Below are 19,636 nucleotides of genomic sequence, written 5' to 3' on the forward strand. Positions count from 1 at the left end.
AAGCGGGCGGGCGGACGGGGCGATGAGCGGGCGGCGGCGGCGGCGGAATCCCGGGGGCGAAGAAGGAGGAGCCCCGGCAGGAGGAGGTGAGAGGGGGCGCATGGGGGCCCGGTGAGCCGCTGCAGCCCGGGCACAGCTGGGGAGCCGCTGCCACCCCCGGAGGTGCCCGGGATGGGCTGCCGGGCACGGAGGAAGGAGCTCGGCTTCCTCCTCCAGCCCCGACGGCTGCAAGGAGGGAGCCCCGGGGGAGCGCCGGATTGACGTGTAAGCTAAACAAGCTCTAGCTTAGGGCCCCACTCTCTTGGGGGCCCCCAAAAAAATTAAAAGGGGGGGAACCCTGGATGTACCTTCCCAAAATATCAGATAAAAATCAAATAAAATGAAACATACATATAGCAACAGTGGAAAGTGGCTTTGGATTAGTCCATCAGTTACCATATACAGTGGTGCCTCGGGTTACAGACGCTTCAGGTTACAGACTCCGCTAACCCAGAAATATTACCTCAGGTTAAGAACTTTGCTTCAGGATGAAATCGTGCTCCGGTGGCGCGGCAGCAGCAGGAGGCCCCATTAGCTAAAGTGGTGCCTCAGGTTAAGAACAGTTTCAGGTTAAGAATGGACCTCCAGAATGAATTAAGTTCTTAACCCCAAGTACCACTATAGTATATAAAAGGTAAAGGGACCCCTGACCATTAGGTCCAGTTGTGGCTGACTCTGGGGTTGTGGTGCTCATCTCGCTTTATTGGCCGAGGGAGCCGGCATACAGCTTCCAGGTCATGTGGCCAGCATGACTAAGCCACTTCTGGTGAACCAGAGCAGCACACGGAAACACCGTTTACCTTCCCGCCGGAGTGGGACCTATTTATCTACTTGCACTTGATGTGCTTTCGAACTGCTAGGTTGGCAGGAGCAGGGACTGAGCAATGGGAGCTCACCCTGTCGTAGGGATTTGAACCACCGACCTTCTGATCGGCAAGTCCTAGGCTCTGTGGTTTAACCCACAGCGCCACCCGCGTCCCTATCATATAGCATATATTCAACACAAAAAACAGTGTTGACAAAGGACAGCCGGCCCGGAAGGGACCCCCAAGAGTCATCCAGTCCAGCCCACTTCAATGTAGGAAGCTGCCTTCTGCTGAGCGCCAGGCCCTCGGCTTCCATCTAGGCCACCCTGGGCAGCAGAGTCTTCCCCAGCCCTCCCTGGAGAGAGGTGCCTTGGGAGCAGGGGGCCTTCTGCATGCGGAGCAGGTGTTCTGCCTGACCCCTCTAACCCCCCCCCCATGCGACAGCAGGCTTGGAGCTCTATCTTGCCCAGTTGTTCCCTGTTGCGCCCAGCATAGGGATGGAGGCAGCGGATGCAGCCCTGCAGTTTACCGTCAGCACCCGTGGGTGCTTCTGCTGCTGCAACTGCTGAATCCTTTGACCCAGATAACTCCAGGAAGGAGGCTTAGAGTTATGCAATAAGCAGAATGACAAGCAACTAGTCCTCAGCAAAGGGAGGCTAGTCACTCCCATATGGCTCTTTATTTGGGAAATATATTGGGATTTAAGTGGCCATTAGCAAATATTCAGAAGCACAGAATCCTGCCTGCTCAGTAGGCAGAGCTCAGTTGGTGGGCTCCGGGCAGTTATGCTTGCTCCCAAAGGCAAGATCTTTGCGGATCCCATTATTTTGTCACCTCGCCCTTCCTCCTAGGAGTTAAGGGCGCAATGTTCCTTCTTCCCCAACCGCAGATCTTCACAACAACTCTCTGAGGGAGGCTAGGGACAATCACGGGCTGAGGATCTCCTAGTCAGCGTCCTAATTAAGTAAGGATAAGAAAGTAAGAGGGACGCGGGTGGAGCTGTTTGTTAAACCACAGAGCCTAGGACTTGCCGATCAGAAGGTCGGCGGTTCAAATCCCCGTGACGGGGTGAGCGCCCATTGCTCGGTCCCTGCTCCTGTCCACGTAGCAGTTTGAAAGCACGTCATAGTGCAAGTAGATAAATAGGTACCACTCTGGTGGGAAGGTAAACGGCGTTTCCGTGCGCTGCTCTGGTTCGCCAGAAGCGGCTTAGTCATGCTGGCCACATGACCCGGAAGCTGAACGCCGGCTCCCTCGGCCAGTAAAGCGAGATGAGCGCCGCAACCCCAGAGTCGGCCATGACTGGACCTAATGGTCAGGGGTCCCTGAATCTTATTTAAGAAAAGAAAGATGAGGGGGTCCACTAGGTCCACCATCCTGTTCTCACAGTGACCTGTGGGAAAGCTGTGAGCAGAATTTGAGCTCAAGAGTTCTCTTGCCTCCTATTGTTTCCAGCAACTATGATTCATGGCTGCCTCCAACTGCAGAGGCCGAGTGTGGGCATCCTGGCTAAGAGGCACCAAGAGCCCTCTGTTCCCTCATGAATGTCTCCAATGCCCTTTTAAAGCCATCTAGGCTGGTGGCAGCACAGCCTCCGGTGGGAGTGAGTTCCACAGTTTAACTCTGCTCTGCCATGCCTGGAAGATTGCCTAGGATTCGAAGCTTTGAACTGGGCAGGAATTTCTCTCCTTCCTCACTCCCTCCTGTGGGAGGGAGTTCCATCGTCTATCGGCTGTGTGAAGCGGCCTGAGGCCTCTTCCCCTTTGAAGTCCCTTGATGCAGTGGAGGGGGTGTCCCTTGGCACCCATAACACATGGGGGGGGGACATTCAGGCCTCGGAGCTCGTGTTAGCAGGCAGAGATGGATGGGGCAGCCTCTGCTGAGCAGAAAACAGGAGATTTAGTGGCTCCCACTTGAATCTGACACCAAATAGTGGTTCATCTGGGCTCCATTCTACCTGAATTAAATTGGGCATATTTGAAAGCATTCCTGCAGCTGCCAAAGTAGGTTTTCATGGTTTCTAACTTGCGTTTCTTTTTTTTTCAAAGCGTTACTTCTATTTTTAAGAAGTGTTGCGCGCATTTACCATTGAGATTCATCTGTTTTTTATTCTGTGAACCACCCTGATATCTCACGATGAAGGGCGGCATATAAATCTAATAAATCTAATAAATAAATGTAGTTTTTGGCCTGAAAAAGGAACAGCTTGCAAACATCCGTAATGAGACAGTGCCGGCTGAAGACACGGCACGAAAGGAAAAGGCGTTGGTAGGGAGGAGGAAAAAAAGCAACCCCATGAATTAGTTCTTAGTTGCAGAGTTCTTGTAATGACACGCTGGAATGGAAACGGTTCAAGGAGGGGAGGAGCCAAAAGTTTCAGGCCTCTCAGCTGAGCCCAGGGAGAGACCCTGCCATCTCATCTCAGCCCGAGTTCTGCAGCAATAATAGCACAGGCCCCCCCTGGCTCTCTGGGGCTGCTGCTCCCAAGCATCTCCTAGCAACTGCTGAGTCAACCCAGATAAAAATATTCACCCAATCGTCCCACATTCTAGGGTTCAAACAGGTTCCTGGGACCAGAGGCGTTTCAATGGCTTCTCTTTGGCCTTGGAAAATCCCCGCGGACAGGGGCTTTCTCCTTGGCATATACCAGGTGGCACGTGGGTTTTTAAACAATTAAGCAACCCTGCATAACATCAAGTAGCAGCAATCCAAGCTGCTTCTGCCCCTGTTTCCTTGAAGGGCCTATAATAATAATAATAATAATAATAATAATAATAATAATAATAATAATAGTAGTAGTAGTAGTAGTAGTAGTAGTAATAATAATGTTGGTTAGTGGTATCGACTCTTCGTAACCCCCTGGACCAGAGCATGCCAGGCCCTCCTGTCTTCCACTGCCTCCCTCATGCTGGTAGCTTCGAGAACACTGTCCCACCATCTCGTCCTCTGTCGTCCCCTTCTCCTTGTGCCCTCCATCTTTCCCAACATCAGGGTCTTTTCCAGGGAGTCTTCTCTTCTCTTATTATAATAACAATAATTTATTATTTGTACCCCGCCCATCTGGCTGAGTTTCCCCAGCCACTCTGGGCGGCTCCCAATCGAGTGTTAAAAACAATACAGCATTAAATATTAAAAACTTCCCTAAACAGGGCTGCCTTCAGATGTCTTTTAAAGATAAGATAGCTGCTTATTTCCTTCACATCTGATGGGAGGGCGTTCCACAGGGCGGGCGCCACCACCGAGAAGGCCCTCTGCCTGTTTCCCTGTAGCTTGGTTTCTCGCAGGGAGGGAACCACCAGAAGGCCCTCGCAGCTGGACCTCAGTGTCCAGGTAGAACGATGGGGGTGGAGACGCTCCTTCAGGTATACTGGACCGAGGCCGTTGAGGGCTTTCAAGGTCAGCACCAACACCTGTGCCAAGAGGAGGAGGCTGGGTTGCCGTGTCCTTAGAGGGCATTGCTCTGCCCGATGTTCCTTGGCACAGGCTGCTCCTCCCTGGCGTTTGCCTTGGACAGCGCCAGGCCGCCCTCCAAAGAGGATCCATCCAGCCTGGGCAGGGTGCGGGCGCAGAGGCCCTTGCCGCAGCCTTTAGCACCGACCCCTGTCATTCTCCCCCTCCTTTCGGCAGAGCCGCCTGGACTGCAGAAGAAGCAGAAGCGGCTGCTGATCCACCAGGCCCTGACCAGAGACCCCGTCGATGTCGAGAGCCTCCGGGCGGTGGCGCTGAGCCAGGGCGGGCTCCTCACGGACGAGATCCGCCGGAAGGTGTGGCCCAAACTGCTGGGCGTGAACGTGTATAGCCTGCCGCCCAAGCCAGGTATGGCTTCCAGGAAGGAGAGGAGGAGAGTTCTTGGAAAGGCTGGCGTGAGGTGTGTCTCATTGGACTGGGTGCTGCTCCCCAGCAGTGCCCGGGTGCCCGTCGAGGCCTTGAGAAACTTCCCGGGTTTTTTCTGGAATGCCCAAGGCTGTGAAATCCCAGCCGTGGTCAAACCCCGTGGGCTGCCTTTGCCTATGTAGGCCAGCATGTTCCAGTTTCTGCGATGCCATTTCACAGCAACCCCAGCGTGGAAATGTTGTGGGTAGTAGGAGAGGACATCTTGAATAAATATTATCCTCCCTCGCTCACGCTAGTGAGTCAATAGCAGAGTACATTCCATAGTATATTGAACTACTTTATTGTCACTTGTATAACTTGTATGCAGTGAGATTACACAAGCACCACCCCCTCAGCTCTCAGTCTTAATTCCCTTTGTTTACTGATGCACGCACACCAAACTCGAAAGTCAGTCGCCCTGTTGTTATCTTTTCATTCAGCAGCCTAACAGCCCCCAGATAGAAGCTGTTCTTTACCCTGTTGGTGCCACGAATCATGCTTCTATAGCTTCTGTCCGAGGGTAGGAGATCAAGAAAGTGCCGGCCAGGGTGTGTTGGTAGATTTGTTTGAATTTCTTTACTTAAGCAACTCAATATGGCCTGTCCAGGTTGGGTTTGTTCCTGGCACATCTCCTTTGTTTCCTCTTAAAAAGAATAAAGACACAGCAGTCTTCTCTTTGAAATAATGATAAGAAGTTTACTTCCATTCAGTTCACAGTAGGTTCCCTGAAGGCAGGCTTTTAGCTTGTAGTTACAGAAATGAGAGTGGGTTAATCCCATGTAGGGATATGAGCCCATGTGCTGCTGGCTGAGAACCAGCAGACAGCAAGAGACATCAAGAGATCATGGCATCAAAGAGGGAGATGGCTGCGTGACTGGCCCTTTTGTGGGGTCTCCTAGGGTCAAACCCATCTACCTGGTCACACGCAGGGGAAGGATGCTCCAGACCAGCTGTGACAGGAAGTCCTCCTGGCTGGAGTATCATCCCCCCTGTGTGTCCACTCTGGGCAAACAGGAAGTGTTGAACTTGACTGCTTGTGTTACATCCCGCACCCAGGCAGTATGGATGATGGGAGTTGTCCATAACACCTGGAAGGCACAATGTGAGCAGAGTCTGATTCAAGGCACGTTGCTGTGGCAGATGCTAAGGACACAACAGGCTGTTTTCAGAAGCAGTCAATTAGGGCATAATGTCCTGTTCCCAAACAGTGTTATCAGAGGTGCTGAAGATCTTGTCATTCAGTGTTCTGACTGTCGGGATCTCCGCTTGGCCAAGCTGATAAAGCACATTTTCTTTCCCCGAGTCCTTCATAATCGCCTCCCGACGTGTTTAACGACCTGAGCCTTTAATAAGGCTGCAAGGCACGTTCCATTCAGCAGAGTTTCCAGCACAGGAAAGAGACGAGAGGTTTGGGCTACATTGCAAAGAGTTTTACTATCCTAACTACACAGACAAAAAACACATCCTCTCTCTGTGAAAGCAGAGAGCAACTGAACAAAGGAACAAAGGAAACAGGAAACCCACTAACGTCACATCCCGTCTCCCTTCTCCCGTGAGACTTCCAATAGCCTGGAATCCCTGGAATGTAAACAGAGTCCTGTGACTCCAAAAGCAGCTGCTCAGTGGCAAACAGAAACTAACACTGACATGCCCTGGATTGGATGAAGGAAAAACCCTGTTCACACAATCCATACCTTGGCTTTCATTTCTTTTTCTAGACCCAGCATGGCTTGGTTTGCAGGCACAGTTGAAGTTACCGTATTTTTTGCTCTATAAGACTCACTTTTTCCCTCCTAAAAAGTAAGGGGAAATGTGTGTGCGTCTTATGGAGCGAATGCAGGCTGCGCAGCTATCCCAGAAACCAGAACAGCAAGAGGGATTGCTGCTTTCACTGCACAGCGATCCCTCTTGCTGTTCTGGCTTCTGAGATTCAGAATATTTTTTTTCTTGTTTTCCTCCTCCAAAAACTAGGTGCGTCTTGTGGTCTGGTGCGTCTTATAGAGCGAAAAATACAGTATGTGAACGTCCACTGTGGAACTCCTTGCACGGTTCTTTTTGGCTGTGCCATCCAAGCCTGGTCTCCTCTTGGTAGCTGTTAGGGACTGGCTGGATGACCAGGAGTGGTAGGAGGCACCAGCCGGGGGACCCCCAAGGGAAACCTCAGAGGAGGAAGGCTCAGAGCCCGGGGATTGGTGGTGGGAGACCAAGGAGAGATCGGAGGGAGGAGTGGGGAGAGGAAAGGTTAGATGCTGAAGGAGCAACAGGCTTTTGTGAGGCAGGAGAGCTGGCTGCAGAGAGCAGTTCAGACTCAGAAACTGAGGCAGAGGAGGGAGGGAGGGGGCTGCAGAAGAATGGAGGGAGCCTGCCTTTCCTACTTTAGAAAGGCTGAGGAGATGGAGACGGAGAGCGGGTAGAAGACCTCCAGGCTTGGCAACTGCTCCATAGGGGCAGATCCTGTCAGGAAAGGCTGCCAAATTGTATGCCATTTTATTGAAGAAATACTTTGCTTCTCTCTGCCTGACACTGCTTATTATTTATTGTTGTTGTTTTATTACTTATACCGCAGCCCTAGCAGTAGGTGAGGTAGGAAGAGGATTCATGGTCCCCGTGGCCACTCTCAGGGGCCCTTACCAGTGTGCCCACTGCCATCATGGGGTGGAGTCTTTGAGAATCTCTGGGCACCTGTGTTAAGGACATCTTGGTGCAGGGCATGCTGGGACGTTGTGCATGTGTGGGCTGTTGGGTTTTTTGTTTTGTTTTTTGCCAGCCCTTTTGTGGCAAAGCAAGGCGCTTCTTCATCTGGCGCAGCTGAAAACAGGGGCAGGGGATGAAAGTTGGCGTGATGCGCGAAGAGGTCTTGTAGAGCATGCTGCCTCCTGCCTGGCGGTGGGCGCCCATTGCTGAGCCACCCCACCCACAGCCCGTTTCCTCGCTTCTCCCCCAGGTCGGGAAGTGCGCCAGAACCACAAAGATTGCCACCAGGTCCTCTTGGATGTGCGCCGTTCCGTTCGCCGCTTTCCTCCAGGTGAGACGGGTCTCTTGCAGGGGAGGAAGGGGAGGGATGAAGGGGTGCAGCCCTGGAGGAGATGCCCGTGGCAACAAGGAGGGCGATGGGCTGTGTTTGCCACCTGCCACCCACCCCTGATCCCTGCGCAGGCATGCATGAGGAGCAGCGTCAGGCCCTCCAGGAGCAGTTGACCGATATCATCCTGCACGTGCTGAAGACCCACCCGGAGCTGCACTACTACCAGGGCTACCACGACATTGCTGTGACCCTGCTGCTGGTCTCTGGCGAGCGCATGGCCGTTGCTCTGCTGGAGAGGCTCTCGACGCTTCATCTCAGGTACTGCGCTGGTCCCGGGGGGGGGGGTTACCATGCGGTGTGGTCTGAGTCCGGTCCTAGGTCGAGGGTCTGGAGGCTGTCTGTCAAGGGTGAAGCGGGGTCCAAGGCAAGATGCCGGGCGTGGTCAGGAACTTCAGAAGAGCAGGTCAGGGTGCTGGCAGGAACAGGTTTCCAGCGATGTTGCTCCCGCAACCTGGTTCTGGGCTGACTGGCCTTTATCTCCTCTGAGGCCTAGGGCGGTCCCGGCCCACAGGTGACTTGCCTTTCCTGTCCTGGAGGCAAGCACTCCTCCTGAGAGAACTTAGTTCCCTCCACCTCTCTGCCGTGAGCCTCTGCAGCTCAGGAGAGGCTGGAGGGTTACCGGACCCAGAGGCAGCCTCACCTTCACGTGCAGGCAATGGGTCCTCCATCACCTCCGGAGCCAGAGGGGATACATCTGGTCTCTGCTCCTGAGGTGCGGGCCCTTCAGGCTCAAGCCCCAGCCCCGGCTCAGCTGGTCCTGTGCAGGCTGGGATTCCTCAGGTTCAGCCTCTGAATCAGATTCCCAGGCCATCACAGGTACGTCACCTGGACTGGGCGCAGGGAAGAAGTGGTGGTGATGGTGGAGGAGGAGGAGGAGGAAAACACACCTTTTGTTGAAAGTGGCAGCATTGAACATGGCCCTCCCCAGCATCCATGTTCTTTCTAGGGACTTTATGTTGTTGTTTTTTAAAGTTATTTTTATTAACAATTTTCACATAACAAATTATTCAAACAAATCATCTTCATTATTCCCCCCCCATTTTTCCCCTCCTACCTCCCCAACAGACCCTCCCTCCCTCCCCCCTAAGACTTCCCTCAGCTCCCCTCTCTGATTTCTCAACCAATTTTAACTTCTGCATATTATAATATTGTATACATCCTTATATTATCTGTCTACTATATTAACCCTCAATAAATTTGTGTATGTTCATTCAAAACCTGCCAAGGAGTCCAATTCATTTTGTTGTCTTTTAAAATAATTTATAAAAGGTTCCCATTCTTCTTTAAAGTCACACTTGTCCTTGTCTCGTAGTTTGCATGTCAGTTTCGCCAGTTCTGAATAGTTCATTAATTTCTCTTGCTGCTGTTCTTTTGTCGGGGTTTCCTCATTCTTCCATCCTTGTGCAATCAAGACTCTTGCCACTGTTGTTGCATACATAAATAAATTCTTTCTTTTCCTTGGCAGGTCTTGTCCTATAATCCTTAACAGAAAAGCCTCTGGTTTTTGTTATAAATGCTATTTTGAACATCTTCTTCAGCTCATTATATATCATTTCCCAGAATTTTAAAATTTCTCTGCATTCCCACCGCATATGATAAAAAGTCCCTTCCTTTTCTTTACAACATGTGTTTGACCCAGTTTTATACATTTTTGCAATCTGTGCTGGTGTTATATACCATCTATGCATCATTTTCATGTAATTTTCTTTCAGAAGAGAGCAATCTGTGAATTTTAAATCTGGTTTCCACAGTTTTTCCCAATTGTATATTATGACCTATATCTTGTGCCCATTTGATCACGACCGATTTCACCTCCTCACCTTTTGCTTTCTAGGGACTTTATGGACCCCACTATGGACAGCACCAAGCACATCCTCAATTACCTCATGCCTATTCTGCAGCAGGAGAGCCCTCGACTCCATGACTTCATGCAAAGGTACCTTCTCCCCACCCCCCACCCCCCCCCGTGCCCCAGGCTGGGTGGGCCTTTGTGCAATCAGATATAAGCAGGCTGAAAGGTAAAAAAGGTAAAAAAAAAACACAGGGGTATTTGCAAAGCTGTAGGTGGGCTTGGGCGTGAGGGAAGATTCCAAAACAATGGAGACCAAGGGCGGCTTCTTTTTTTTGAATAATAGAATCCTAGAATTCTAGAGTTGGAAGAGACCCCAAGGGCCATCGAGTCCAACCCCCTGCCAAGCAGGAAACACCATCAGAGCACTCCTGACATATGGTTGTCAAGCCTCTGCTTAAAGACCTCCAAAGTAGGAGACTCCACCACACTCCTTGGCAGCAAATTCCACTGTCAAACAGCTCTTACTGTCAGGAAGTTCTTCCTAATGTTTAGGTGGAATCTTCTTTCTTGTAGTTTGGATCCATTGCTCCGTGTCCGCTTCTCTGGAGCAGCAGAAAACAACCTTTCTCCCTCCTCTATGTGACATCCTTTTATATATTTGAACATGGCTATCATATCACCCCTTAACCTCCTCTTCTCCAGGCTAAACATGCCCAGCTCCCTTAGCCGTTCCTCATAAGGCATCGTTTCCAGGCCTTTGACCATTTTGGTTGCCCTCCTCTGGACACGTTCCAGTTTGTCAGTGTTCTTCTTGAACTGTGGTGCCCAGAACTGGACACAGTACTCCAGGTGAGGTCTGACCAGAGCAGAATACAGTGGCACTATTACTTCCCTTGATCTAGATGCAATGCTCCTATTGATGCAGCCCAGAATTGCATTGGCTTTTTTAGCTGCCAATACTTTATTTAGAATTCAACAATGACAAAGGGAAGAAAACCACAGTAGTTGCTCCATCAATTCATTACAGTTAACCAATTTTAACAATATATAAATAGTCATAGAAAAATTACACAACTTTTAACTTACTGAAGTTTTCATATTACACTTTTATCTCTTTAACTCGTTCTTAACATATGGAAAAGAGAAAGACCAAGAAAGGAGACACACACAAAAAAAAAGAAAGGAAAAAGAAAGGGGGGAATGAGGGGAGGGGGGAAGGGGGGAAGGAAAAGGAAAAAGAAGACAAAGCAAAACAAACACAGTTGGCTTCCGATTAGACTCATTGCATTATTATTTCTACAATTTTTTCGCACAGTTCCAAGTTATTGTATTTCTTTCTTTGTTTGCGTCAGATATCAAAAAACATTATATTTGGAGACCAAGGACTTCTTAGTGGTGACTCCTTCTCTTTGCTTCTGCTTGCAGAGCTGAGGTGGGGACCATCTTCGCCCTGAGCTGGCTGATCACCTGGTACGGCCACGTCCTCGCCAACTTCCAGCACATCCTCCGCCTCTATGATTTCTTCCTAGCCACCCACCCTCTCATGGCAGTTTACTTTGCCGCTGCAGTAAGTCAGGCTGGAGGCACAATGGGCAGGGGGTGCTATGCCACAGCAGAGGGAGGTTTCCTCTTTGGGGGGGGTTCCTCTTTGGTACCCCCACACACTTTCAGAGCTTTCTTACGCCTATTGAGTGTGCGTGTATCTTCATGGCTGTGGAGTTTAGCACTCCAATTTAGAATCCTGAGAGTTTAACCTTGTAAAAAAGCCTTTGCCAATCTAGTGCCCTCCAGGTGTTAAGAGGCAGCATGATAGAAGTTCCTTAAATGATGCCTGGCATGGAGAAAGTGAACAGGAAAAAAAGTTTTATTCCTGTTCTCATTACATTCGTGAAACTGAATGTTGAAATATTCAGGACAGAATTTTTTTTAAAGCCTTATTCACACAGCACATAGTTAAACCACGGAACTCCCTCCCAGTGGTGGAACTTCATGCTCCTGCACCAGGGGCGGAGAGCAGGTGGGGGCGGGGCTAGTGCATGTCCCAGGGGGCATGGTGCGCATCCCAGGGGCATGGCACGACACCCGCAGGGGCATGGCGTGTGTCCTGGGGACATGGCGCACCATCTGCGGGAGCATGGCGCCTGTTGAGATTTCCATTTCACCTTAAGGAGCAGACGTGTGGAACTGTTGCGTGTCACATGCCTGTTTACATTCCAGCACAGCTTGCTGGGAATTTCCATTGTGTGTATTGCGCGGGGGGTGTATGTGTCAGCCACAATGGCATCCCACCGGAATCGTGGTGCCGGGGGCGGTGCGCTCCCCCACCTCCTCTTCATCCACCAGTTCTCCCTCCCACATGAGGCAGGGGTAGCCACAAACCTTGTTTGTTGTTGTTTAGTCGTTTAGTTGTGTCCTCCTCTTCATGACCCCCTGGACCAGAGCACGCCAGGCACTCCTGTCTTCCACTGCCCTCCTCATGCTGGTAGCTTCAAGAACACTGTCCCACCATCTCGTCCTCCGTCGTCCCCTTCTCCTTGTGCCCTCCATCTTTCCCAACATCAGGGTCTTTTCCAGGGAGTCTTCTCTTCTCATGAGGTGGCCAAAGTCTTGGAGCCTCAGCTTCAGGATCTGTCCTTCCAGTGAGCACTCAGGGCTGATTTCCTTCAGAATGGAGAGGTTTGATCTTCTTGCAGTCCATGGGACTCTCAAGAGTCTCCTCCAGCACCATAATTCAAAAGCATCAGTTCTCCGGTGATCAGCCTTCTTGATGGTCCAGCTCTCACTTCCATACATCACTACTGGGAAAACCAGAGCTTGAACTGTACGTTATTCAGCATACATCGGGGCAAAAGGAAACATGTCTGATCCCCTTCGTATCCAAAGCAAGACAGCGAAAGCAAAAGCTATACACCAACGGAAGTTCCCAGCAAGCTGTGCTGGAGTGTAAACAGACATGTGACATGCAACACTTCCACACGTCTGTTCTGAAGGTAGAATGGAATATCCTAACACTTCCTAGGCTCACCAGCCCCTCTTTCTCCCTTCCCTTCCCTTCTCTCCCACCCATCTAGATTGTCCTCTTCCGCGAAGAGGAGGTGCTGGCCTGTGACTGTGACATGCCCAGCATCCACCAGCTCCTGTCCCAGATCCCTCAGGACCTGCCTTACGAGACCCTCATTGCCCGTGCCCACCAGCTCTTCCAGCGTCTCCCCCACGCCCAGCTGGCCAAACAAGCAGCTCTTCAGCTCCAGAAGAGGTGAGAGGGGCCAGGACTTCGGGAGGAGGGGCAGTGGGATCCTGGGTTCCTCCCCCAGGAGGTGTGTGCATGCATGGGGTGAGATGGGGCTCTGTTCTGCTTGTCTTTGCAACGTCCATCCTCCCCTCCTTCTCCACACAGCCACGAAGGCAGAGAGGAGGGGGCTGGTCTTCTCCAAAGCTTCCTAAGTTTTTTTTAATGCACAGAGAATCCCATGGAAGTCAGAGGTGAAAAGTTAGAGAGTGCACCCTGCCAGTGTGGGAATGTGGAGGCAGGCAGAAGAGGATACGTTGGTTATTAATATCCTTCCTAACTTGTGCTAGCAGGTTCCTTTACTTAGCAGAGTTTCATCCCCCTTTTTACACAGCAGAAAACTGGCTGCAAACTTGTGTGAGTTTCTTAAGACAATAAGCAATTCAATCTGGCTTGTCCAGGTTGAAATGTGTCCTAACATGTTCCTGGTAAGACCCCTTTTTAATCCCTCTTAAAAGAATAAATACACCACAGTCTTATTCATAAGTAACAAAAAGTAAGGTCACGCCCACCCACTCGTCCCATGCAAGGAAGGGTGCTCCAGGAGGAGCAGGAAGTTTTGACTGGCAGGACCAAACATTCCCTTGCAATGTCCACTCTCTTCTCGCAAAATAAGGAATGTTGTACTTGACTGCTCCCAGTAATAGTAGTAGTAGTAGTAATAATAATAATAATAATAATAATAATAATAATAATAATAATAATAATAATAATAATAATAATTTATTATTTATACCCTGCCCATCTGGCTGGGTCTCCCCAGCCACCCTGGGCGGCTTCCAACAAAGTGTTAAAATACAGTGGTCTGTTAACCATTAAAACCTTCCCTAAACAGGGCTGCCTTCAGATGTCTTCTAAAAGTCTGGTAGTTGTTGTTCTCTTTGACATCTGGTGGGAGGGTGTTCCACAGGGCAGGCACCACCACCAAGAAGGCCCTCTACCTTGTTCCCTGTAACTTGGCTTCTCGCAATGAGGGAACCACCAGAAGGCCCTCGGCGCTGGACCTCAGTGTCCGGGCAGAACGATGGGGGTGGAGACGCTCCTTCAGATATACTGGACCGAGGCCGTTTAGGGCTTTCAAGGTCAGCCCCAACACTTTGAATTGTGCTCGGAAACGTATTGGGAGCCAATGCAGATCTCTCAGGACCGGTGTTATGTGGTCTTGGCGGCCGCTCCCAGTCACCAGTCTAGCTGCCACATTCTGGATTAGTTGCCGTTTCCGGGTCACCTTCAAAGGTAGCCCCACGTAGAGTGCATGGCAGTAGTCCAAGCGGGAGATAACCAGAGCATGTACTACTCTGGTGATTACATCCCACAGCCAGGAGGTTTGTCTGTTTCCCCAACTGACCCATTTTCTGCCCCTCTCTTTTCCACCCCTCTCAGCATCAGCATTGGCACTTTCTCAGCCTTCCAGCAGGCTGCTTCGTGCCAGCGCCCAGACGCCATCCTGCGCCAGCAGCAGCAGCAGCAACACTTAACCACCAGCAAGGCAGAGGAAGCGGGTGAACTCCTCCCTGCAGCCGAACACAGCCCTTTGGTGAAGGCCGCGGTCTGGGGCATCTCAGCCACGCTGGGGGCTGCGGCCCTGGCCGTCACGCAGACCGCCCTGGAGTGGGCGCCTGAGTTCCTCCTGCAGCTCTTCTGACCTGGAGCAGAAGACGTTGTGCTCAGTGGACCTGGAGGACTGCCTCTTGGGGGCGCCCTAGCTCTGGGTTCCCTGCCCTGAGCAAAGGGATCAACTCAAAGGCCACCCAACTCTATGATTCTCATCCAAAGACTCCTGGCTGCCTGGAATGCTCTGCAGGGCAACGGGCAGCCAAAACGCCAGCCAGGGGCGAGTGGAAAGCGCTGGCCAGCTTGCATGCACTTGCAAATAGCTCCGATTCCCTGCAGAGATGCCGTGAGTGTTGCAGCGCCTGGGGAGGCTGCCAAGGGGCTGCCGGGTGCTCGACCCCTCACTGCCGTTCCCCTTCCCTGCATGAGGGCTGGGGTCTCCACCTTCGCGCAGCCAGTAACGGCTTCTCTTTGAACAGTGACAGGGAGGCTCCGGGCTTCCTTGCCCAAAAGCTGCATTGCCACAGGCAACACATTCAGGGATGGGCGTCTTGAGTTGGCATAGCAGAGGTCAAATTGCACATGACCCAGGGTGGAGAAGCATAGCTGAGGATTAGAGCGCCCGCCTTGTATACAGATTGATTTCAGTCTCTGCCGTTCGCCAGGAAGGGTGGGGTTACTGGGAAAGATCGCCTGTTTGAAACTCCAGAGATCCGCTGTCAACCCATTGAGCTATAGATGGACCTGCGTCTAATGTGGAATGAGGCAGCCTCCTGTTCATATCTGAATTGCATGGAAGAAATACTTGCCTCTGCTTTGGGGTTTGGTGCCTGCTAAGTCTGCAAAGCCCTGCTGTCACCTCGGCATTTCTGGGGTCCCCTCTCTCTCCAGATGGAGAACAGCATGAGAGCCTTGAGGCGAGGGCTCCTCAAACCTTGAATGCTGTCACCAACCTTCTGATCGTATATGTATACAGACTCAATGCAAAAATCCCAAACCTAAAGGGATATTTACTCTGACCAACGTAAAGCCCAATGGCAATTTTAAGCAGGGAGACTACCAATGTTTTCAGCCGACCCAACACAGGGTGGAACTGGATGGGCTCACACGGGAGGTGTCACTAGGAGAGAGTTTGCAGAGCCTCCGAACGACCAGGCAAAGCCAAGAGTCCCCTTATAAATGGTTTATTTACTAGGGAGTGGAGGGACACGGGCACACAGCCATTTAACCAAAATGAACCGTAGGGAGAGATCCGCTGCCAAACTGCCCAGAATATGCTTTGAATTCTTGCTTGCCTTCTGAGATGGAGTTCTCTGTGGGCACATTCGTTCCGTGCCTGGATTTCAAGAGAGTCCAATGGGGGCTCCTGTGAACTCTGCAAGGGCTCTCATTTTCCCCCTCGGGCTCCCGGCCACCTGCCTTGACTTTCATGCACAAGAAATCTGGCCACACCTCTTTGCATACAGGGCCGGCTGTTCCATGAGGCAGAGTGAGGCAGTTGCCTCTGGCGGCAGATTCTGAGGGGTGGGAAGAAGCTAGAGCTGTGTGCTGTCTGCCCTAAGCTACCCTGCTGCCCTACCAGCGCTGAAGTAGAGTCAGATTTTGTGCACAGAATAGGGAATGCCGTGTCTTGCCCTATGCCTTTTCGTCATCTGGGTGGCGGCAGCAGGCACAGCAGCCCCCCCCCCCATTGCCAAATGAACCAGACGATGTGAGTCAAAACCGAGTGTGTGTGCATTTATTTATTTTATATTTGTATCCTGCCTTTCTCTGCCAGCAGACCCCAGATGGGACTGCCTCCCCGCTGCCCAAGTGCTGGTCTGATCGCTCCTGTCCCTGTTGAATGTCCAGTTTACAGTTCTGGACTAGAAAGGCGCACATTAAGTGGGAGTCCCAGTCCCACCGCTGACTCCCCTGCTCAGCCACACGACTTGCCTTGAAGGGGAGAACAAGGAAACCCAGACTACGTTGGGTTCGATGAGACTTTGCTGAAAGCAAAGGAAAGCTTTATAAAATAAATACTTTTGACTTTTTGGTTGGCCTGTGTTTCTGATGAGCAACCCTGTGCCCCTCTCTTCCTTGGAACATAAAAGCATAAGAGTGCCCAGTTTTCTCAGTCGCCTGTGGGAAGCCTGCAAGCCCCTCCTGTAGTTTCTGGCACCTGGGATCTGGAAGCATTTCTGCCTCTGACCATAGAGGAAGAGCGTAGCCATGGGGGCTGATAGCCATCACTTGCCCTCTCCTCTCTGAATTTGCCCACGTGCAGAGAGGGCTTCCGTTGCACTCAGCTCCCTCTTCTGTGGTCTTCTCAGAAGAGACAACTTGCTGGCCACTGTGAGGACAGGATCCAGCTATGGCAGGGCTCCCCAAACTTGGGTCTTCAGCTGTTTTATGGACTACAACCCCCATCATCCTCGACGGCTGGTCCTGCTAGCCAGGGACGATGGGAGTTGTAGTTCAACAACACCTGCAGACCCAAGTTTGGGAAACATGGAGCATTTCTTACATTCCTACCCAAGCTGCTTTGTATTGTGTAAGAACACAATATCCCAATGGTTCTAGTTACAGGTAGGCAGCCGTGTTGGTCTGCCATAGTCAAAACAAAATAAAATAAAAATTAAAAATTCCTTCCAGTAGCAGCTTAGAGACTAACTAAGTTAGTTATTGGTATGAGCTTTCGTGTGTATCTGAAGAAGTGTGCATGCACACAAAAGCTCATACCAATAACTAACTTAGTTGGTCAATTTGATTTGAATTAATTTTATAATGAAATGATTTTAGAATGTTGTATTATTTTATTGTTGTTAGCTGCCCTGAGCCCGGCTTCGGCTGGGGAGGGCGGGATATAAATAAAAAAAATATTATTTATTATTGGTCTCCAAGGTGCTACTGGAATGGTTTGTTTTATTTTATTATTTTGTTTTGTTTCGACATCCCAATGGGTCGAGCCATTGCAGTCATACCTCGGGTTACAGATGCTTCAGGTTGCGTTTTTTCAGGTTACGGACCTGCCGAAACTCAGAAGTATCGGACCGGGTTACTTCTGGGTTTCAGCAGTCGTGCATGCGCAGAAGCGCCGAATCGCAACCCGCGCATGCGCAGACACAGTGTTGCGGGTTGCGAACGTGCCTCCCGCACGGATCACATTTGCAACCTGAGCATCCCCTATTTTGCTATTACAAGAACAGAACCTCTCCCAAGGCTTGGCCTGGGCTAGTGGTCACCCGTTATTGGCTTCTTTCTCCAGCTTCCTGAGTTTCAATGCATCCTGCAATTTTCTACCAGCCTTGGGGTACGGTTGGGATGAAATCATATGGGGGGTGCCAGAAAGAATGTCTGCTGGAGCCCGAAGGGGAGGGGAGGAAGGCAGCAAGATGGCCAGAGAGAAAGGAAGGGGTGTCAGGATGTCTGCGCCCCCAAGTGACGGGCCCCTTCCATGGTCCAGAGGGAGAGAAAGGGGCTGAGGGGGCTGGTGCCTAGTCGATGGGCCGGAAGGTGAGCAGAGGGGGCTTCTCTGGCATGAGGATGAAGCCATAGACGGTCTTGAGGTCTGCCTTGGAGACGGTATCGATCTTGAAGTTACGCAAAATCTGAAACAAGAAGCACAACACGTGTGAGACTGCAGGTATGCTGGGGTGGGTGTTCCTTGAGTCGGTGGCAAGGGAGCCCCTTCCTTTCCTCACCATTGCCTGAAAACAGGAACCACCAACCTTTCTTATTTTTATTAAAGATTTTCTTGATTTACAAAAGTGTTTGCAATGTCTCTCTCTCGTATTTTTTCCCCATGTAACATTTTTACACATCAGTTTCATTTGTTGAGAAATTAGGAAGAAAAGGGGGAAAGAGGTGGGGGAGAGAGAGATGGGGGGGTCGGGTGGCGATGTTTCTATTTTACTTCCTATATGTAGGGTTTGGTGTCAGTGTCGCTTGTGCAGGTTCTTTGCTGTTCACTTGTCTTCCTTTGGAGGTGAGAGAGGTTGGGGTTGGCCTGGGGTGTGGTTGTTCGTTTGTGGTTGGCTGGGGTGGTCTTTGTTTTCGTGTGTGAGGGGGGGGTGGGTGTTTTGGATCAGGTTAGCCATATTGATTTGTATGCTGTTGGTGGATTTTTGTCATTGTCTTGTTGGGCTGTGTGTGTGATAAAGGGGAGCCATACCAGGGTGAAGGCGTCTTCTTCTGTTTGTCCCCGTGTCAGTTTCAGTTTATTAGTGACTTTTTCTAGTAGGGCTGTTTCCCAGACTATTTGGTACCATTGGTCCATGCTTACTCCTGACAGGTCTCTCCAGTGTCTGGTTATGATGTTTCTGGCTGCTGAAAGTAGGTGGGTTATGAGTTCTTTGTGGTGTAAGTGGGCATTACTGTCTTGGAATATGTTTAGTAAGGCCAATTCTGGGGTGATTTCTAATACTTGCTTGGTTATTTTACTTATTTATTGTATGGCTGTTGACCACCAACCTTTCTGAGCCCGTGGGTGCATTTTGAACAAGCGCAGTGGGCGCCAGTCACAAAACAGCTGGGTCTGTGCCAAGGAGTAAGCCCCAGTGAATCTAGTGGGGATTACTTCTGTGTAGCCATAGATATGGTTGCAGTGGGTGGGAGGGAAGTGGGATGCTCCTCTGTGATACCCACCTACCCACCCCCAATGTCAAGCATGGGGTGCCACCCCCAGGAAACCGTGGGCACCGGGGATTTGCCACGCAACACTTTTGAAGTCAGAGTGAAATCGGCTTTGAGGAAGCCACCCCAAAACGCAATATTTCAGACGGGGTCAGTGGCCTGTGGGTAACTGTGGGCGACACCCATGTACACGGACTCCACAAGAGGGGTACAAAGGCATTGAGCAAAGGGTCATATGCGCATCTCCACATTGTGGCGCCTCCCAAGACACCGGGTAGAGAATTGCTTCCACCTCCTGGACCTGCAACCCCACAACTCACATGCATGAGGAAGAGGGTCATTTCTGCCTCGGCCAAGCGCCTCCCGATGCACTGCCGTGACCCGAAGCCAAAGGCCAGCGCCTTGAAGCTGTTGTCCTCTTTGCCAGTCCAGCGGCTGGGGTCGTAGCGCTCCGGGTCCCTGAAGACCTCCGGGCTCCGGCCCATGGCATAGAGCCCCACCTGGCACAAGGTCTGCAAGGGAAGGAGCACAGTCTTGAGCGGAGGCTCCGGGGCAACGTCCTTGGCGGCTGAAATCAAGCTCTG

At 51.1% G+C, this 19,636-nt stretch overlaps 2 protein-coding genes across 2 annotated transcripts in view; one reads left to right on the forward strand and one right to left on the reverse strand.

Annotated features, from left to right (window-relative positions):
* Positions 1 to 16,471, forward strand: LOC308592879 (TBC1 domain family member 20-like). Its single transcript, XM_081204883.1, has 8 exons — positions 1 to 86; positions 4,473 to 4,661; positions 7,663 to 7,743; positions 7,875 to 8,061; positions 9,638 to 9,739; positions 11,021 to 11,162; positions 12,667 to 12,851; positions 14,268 to 16,471. The coding sequence occupies exons 1-8, from the start codon at positions 23 to 25 to the stop codon at positions 14,527 to 14,529; spliced, it is 1,212 nt and encodes a 403-aa protein (XP_081061009.1). The 5' UTR covers positions 1 to 22; the 3' UTR covers positions 14,530 to 16,471.
* LOC308592841 (cytochrome P450 11B, mitochondrial-like) overlaps positions 16,161 to 19,636 on the reverse strand; it is a 16,649-nt gene continuing 13,173 nt past the window's right edge. Inside the window, exons 8-9 of the mRNA XM_081204766.1 lie at positions 19,373 to 19,564; positions 16,161 to 18,028 (exon numbers count right to left, since the gene is read on the reverse strand). Of these exons, the coding sequence (XP_081060892.1) occupies positions 17,915 to 18,028; positions 19,373 to 19,564 (306 nt within the window). The 3' untranslated portion in view covers positions 16,161 to 17,914. The remainder of the gene's footprint in view (positions 18,029 to 19,372; positions 19,565 to 19,636) is intronic.

The sequence above is a fragment of the Podarcis bocagei genome (genome assembly GCF_964188305.1).
Source record: "Podarcis bocagei genome assembly, chromosome: 8".
NCBI lineage: Eukaryota > Metazoa > Chordata > Lepidosauria > Squamata > Lacertidae > Podarcis > Podarcis bocagei.

Excerpts from the sequence above, each read along its gene's own strand:
- LOC308592879 (XM_081204883.1), top strand. The coding sequence starts at position 23 with ATGAGCGGGCGGCGGCGGCGGCGGAATCCCGGGGGCGAAGAAGGAGGA. Across the intron at positions 87-4,472 it reads AGGAGCCCCGGCAGGAGGAG|AGCCGCCTGGACTGCAGAAG; the intron begins GTGAGAGGGGGC and ends TCCTTTCGGCAG. Across the intron at positions 11,163-12,666 it reads CAGTTTACTTTGCCGCTGCA|ATTGTCCTCTTCCGCGAAGA; the intron begins GTAAGTCAGGCT and ends CCACCCATCTAG.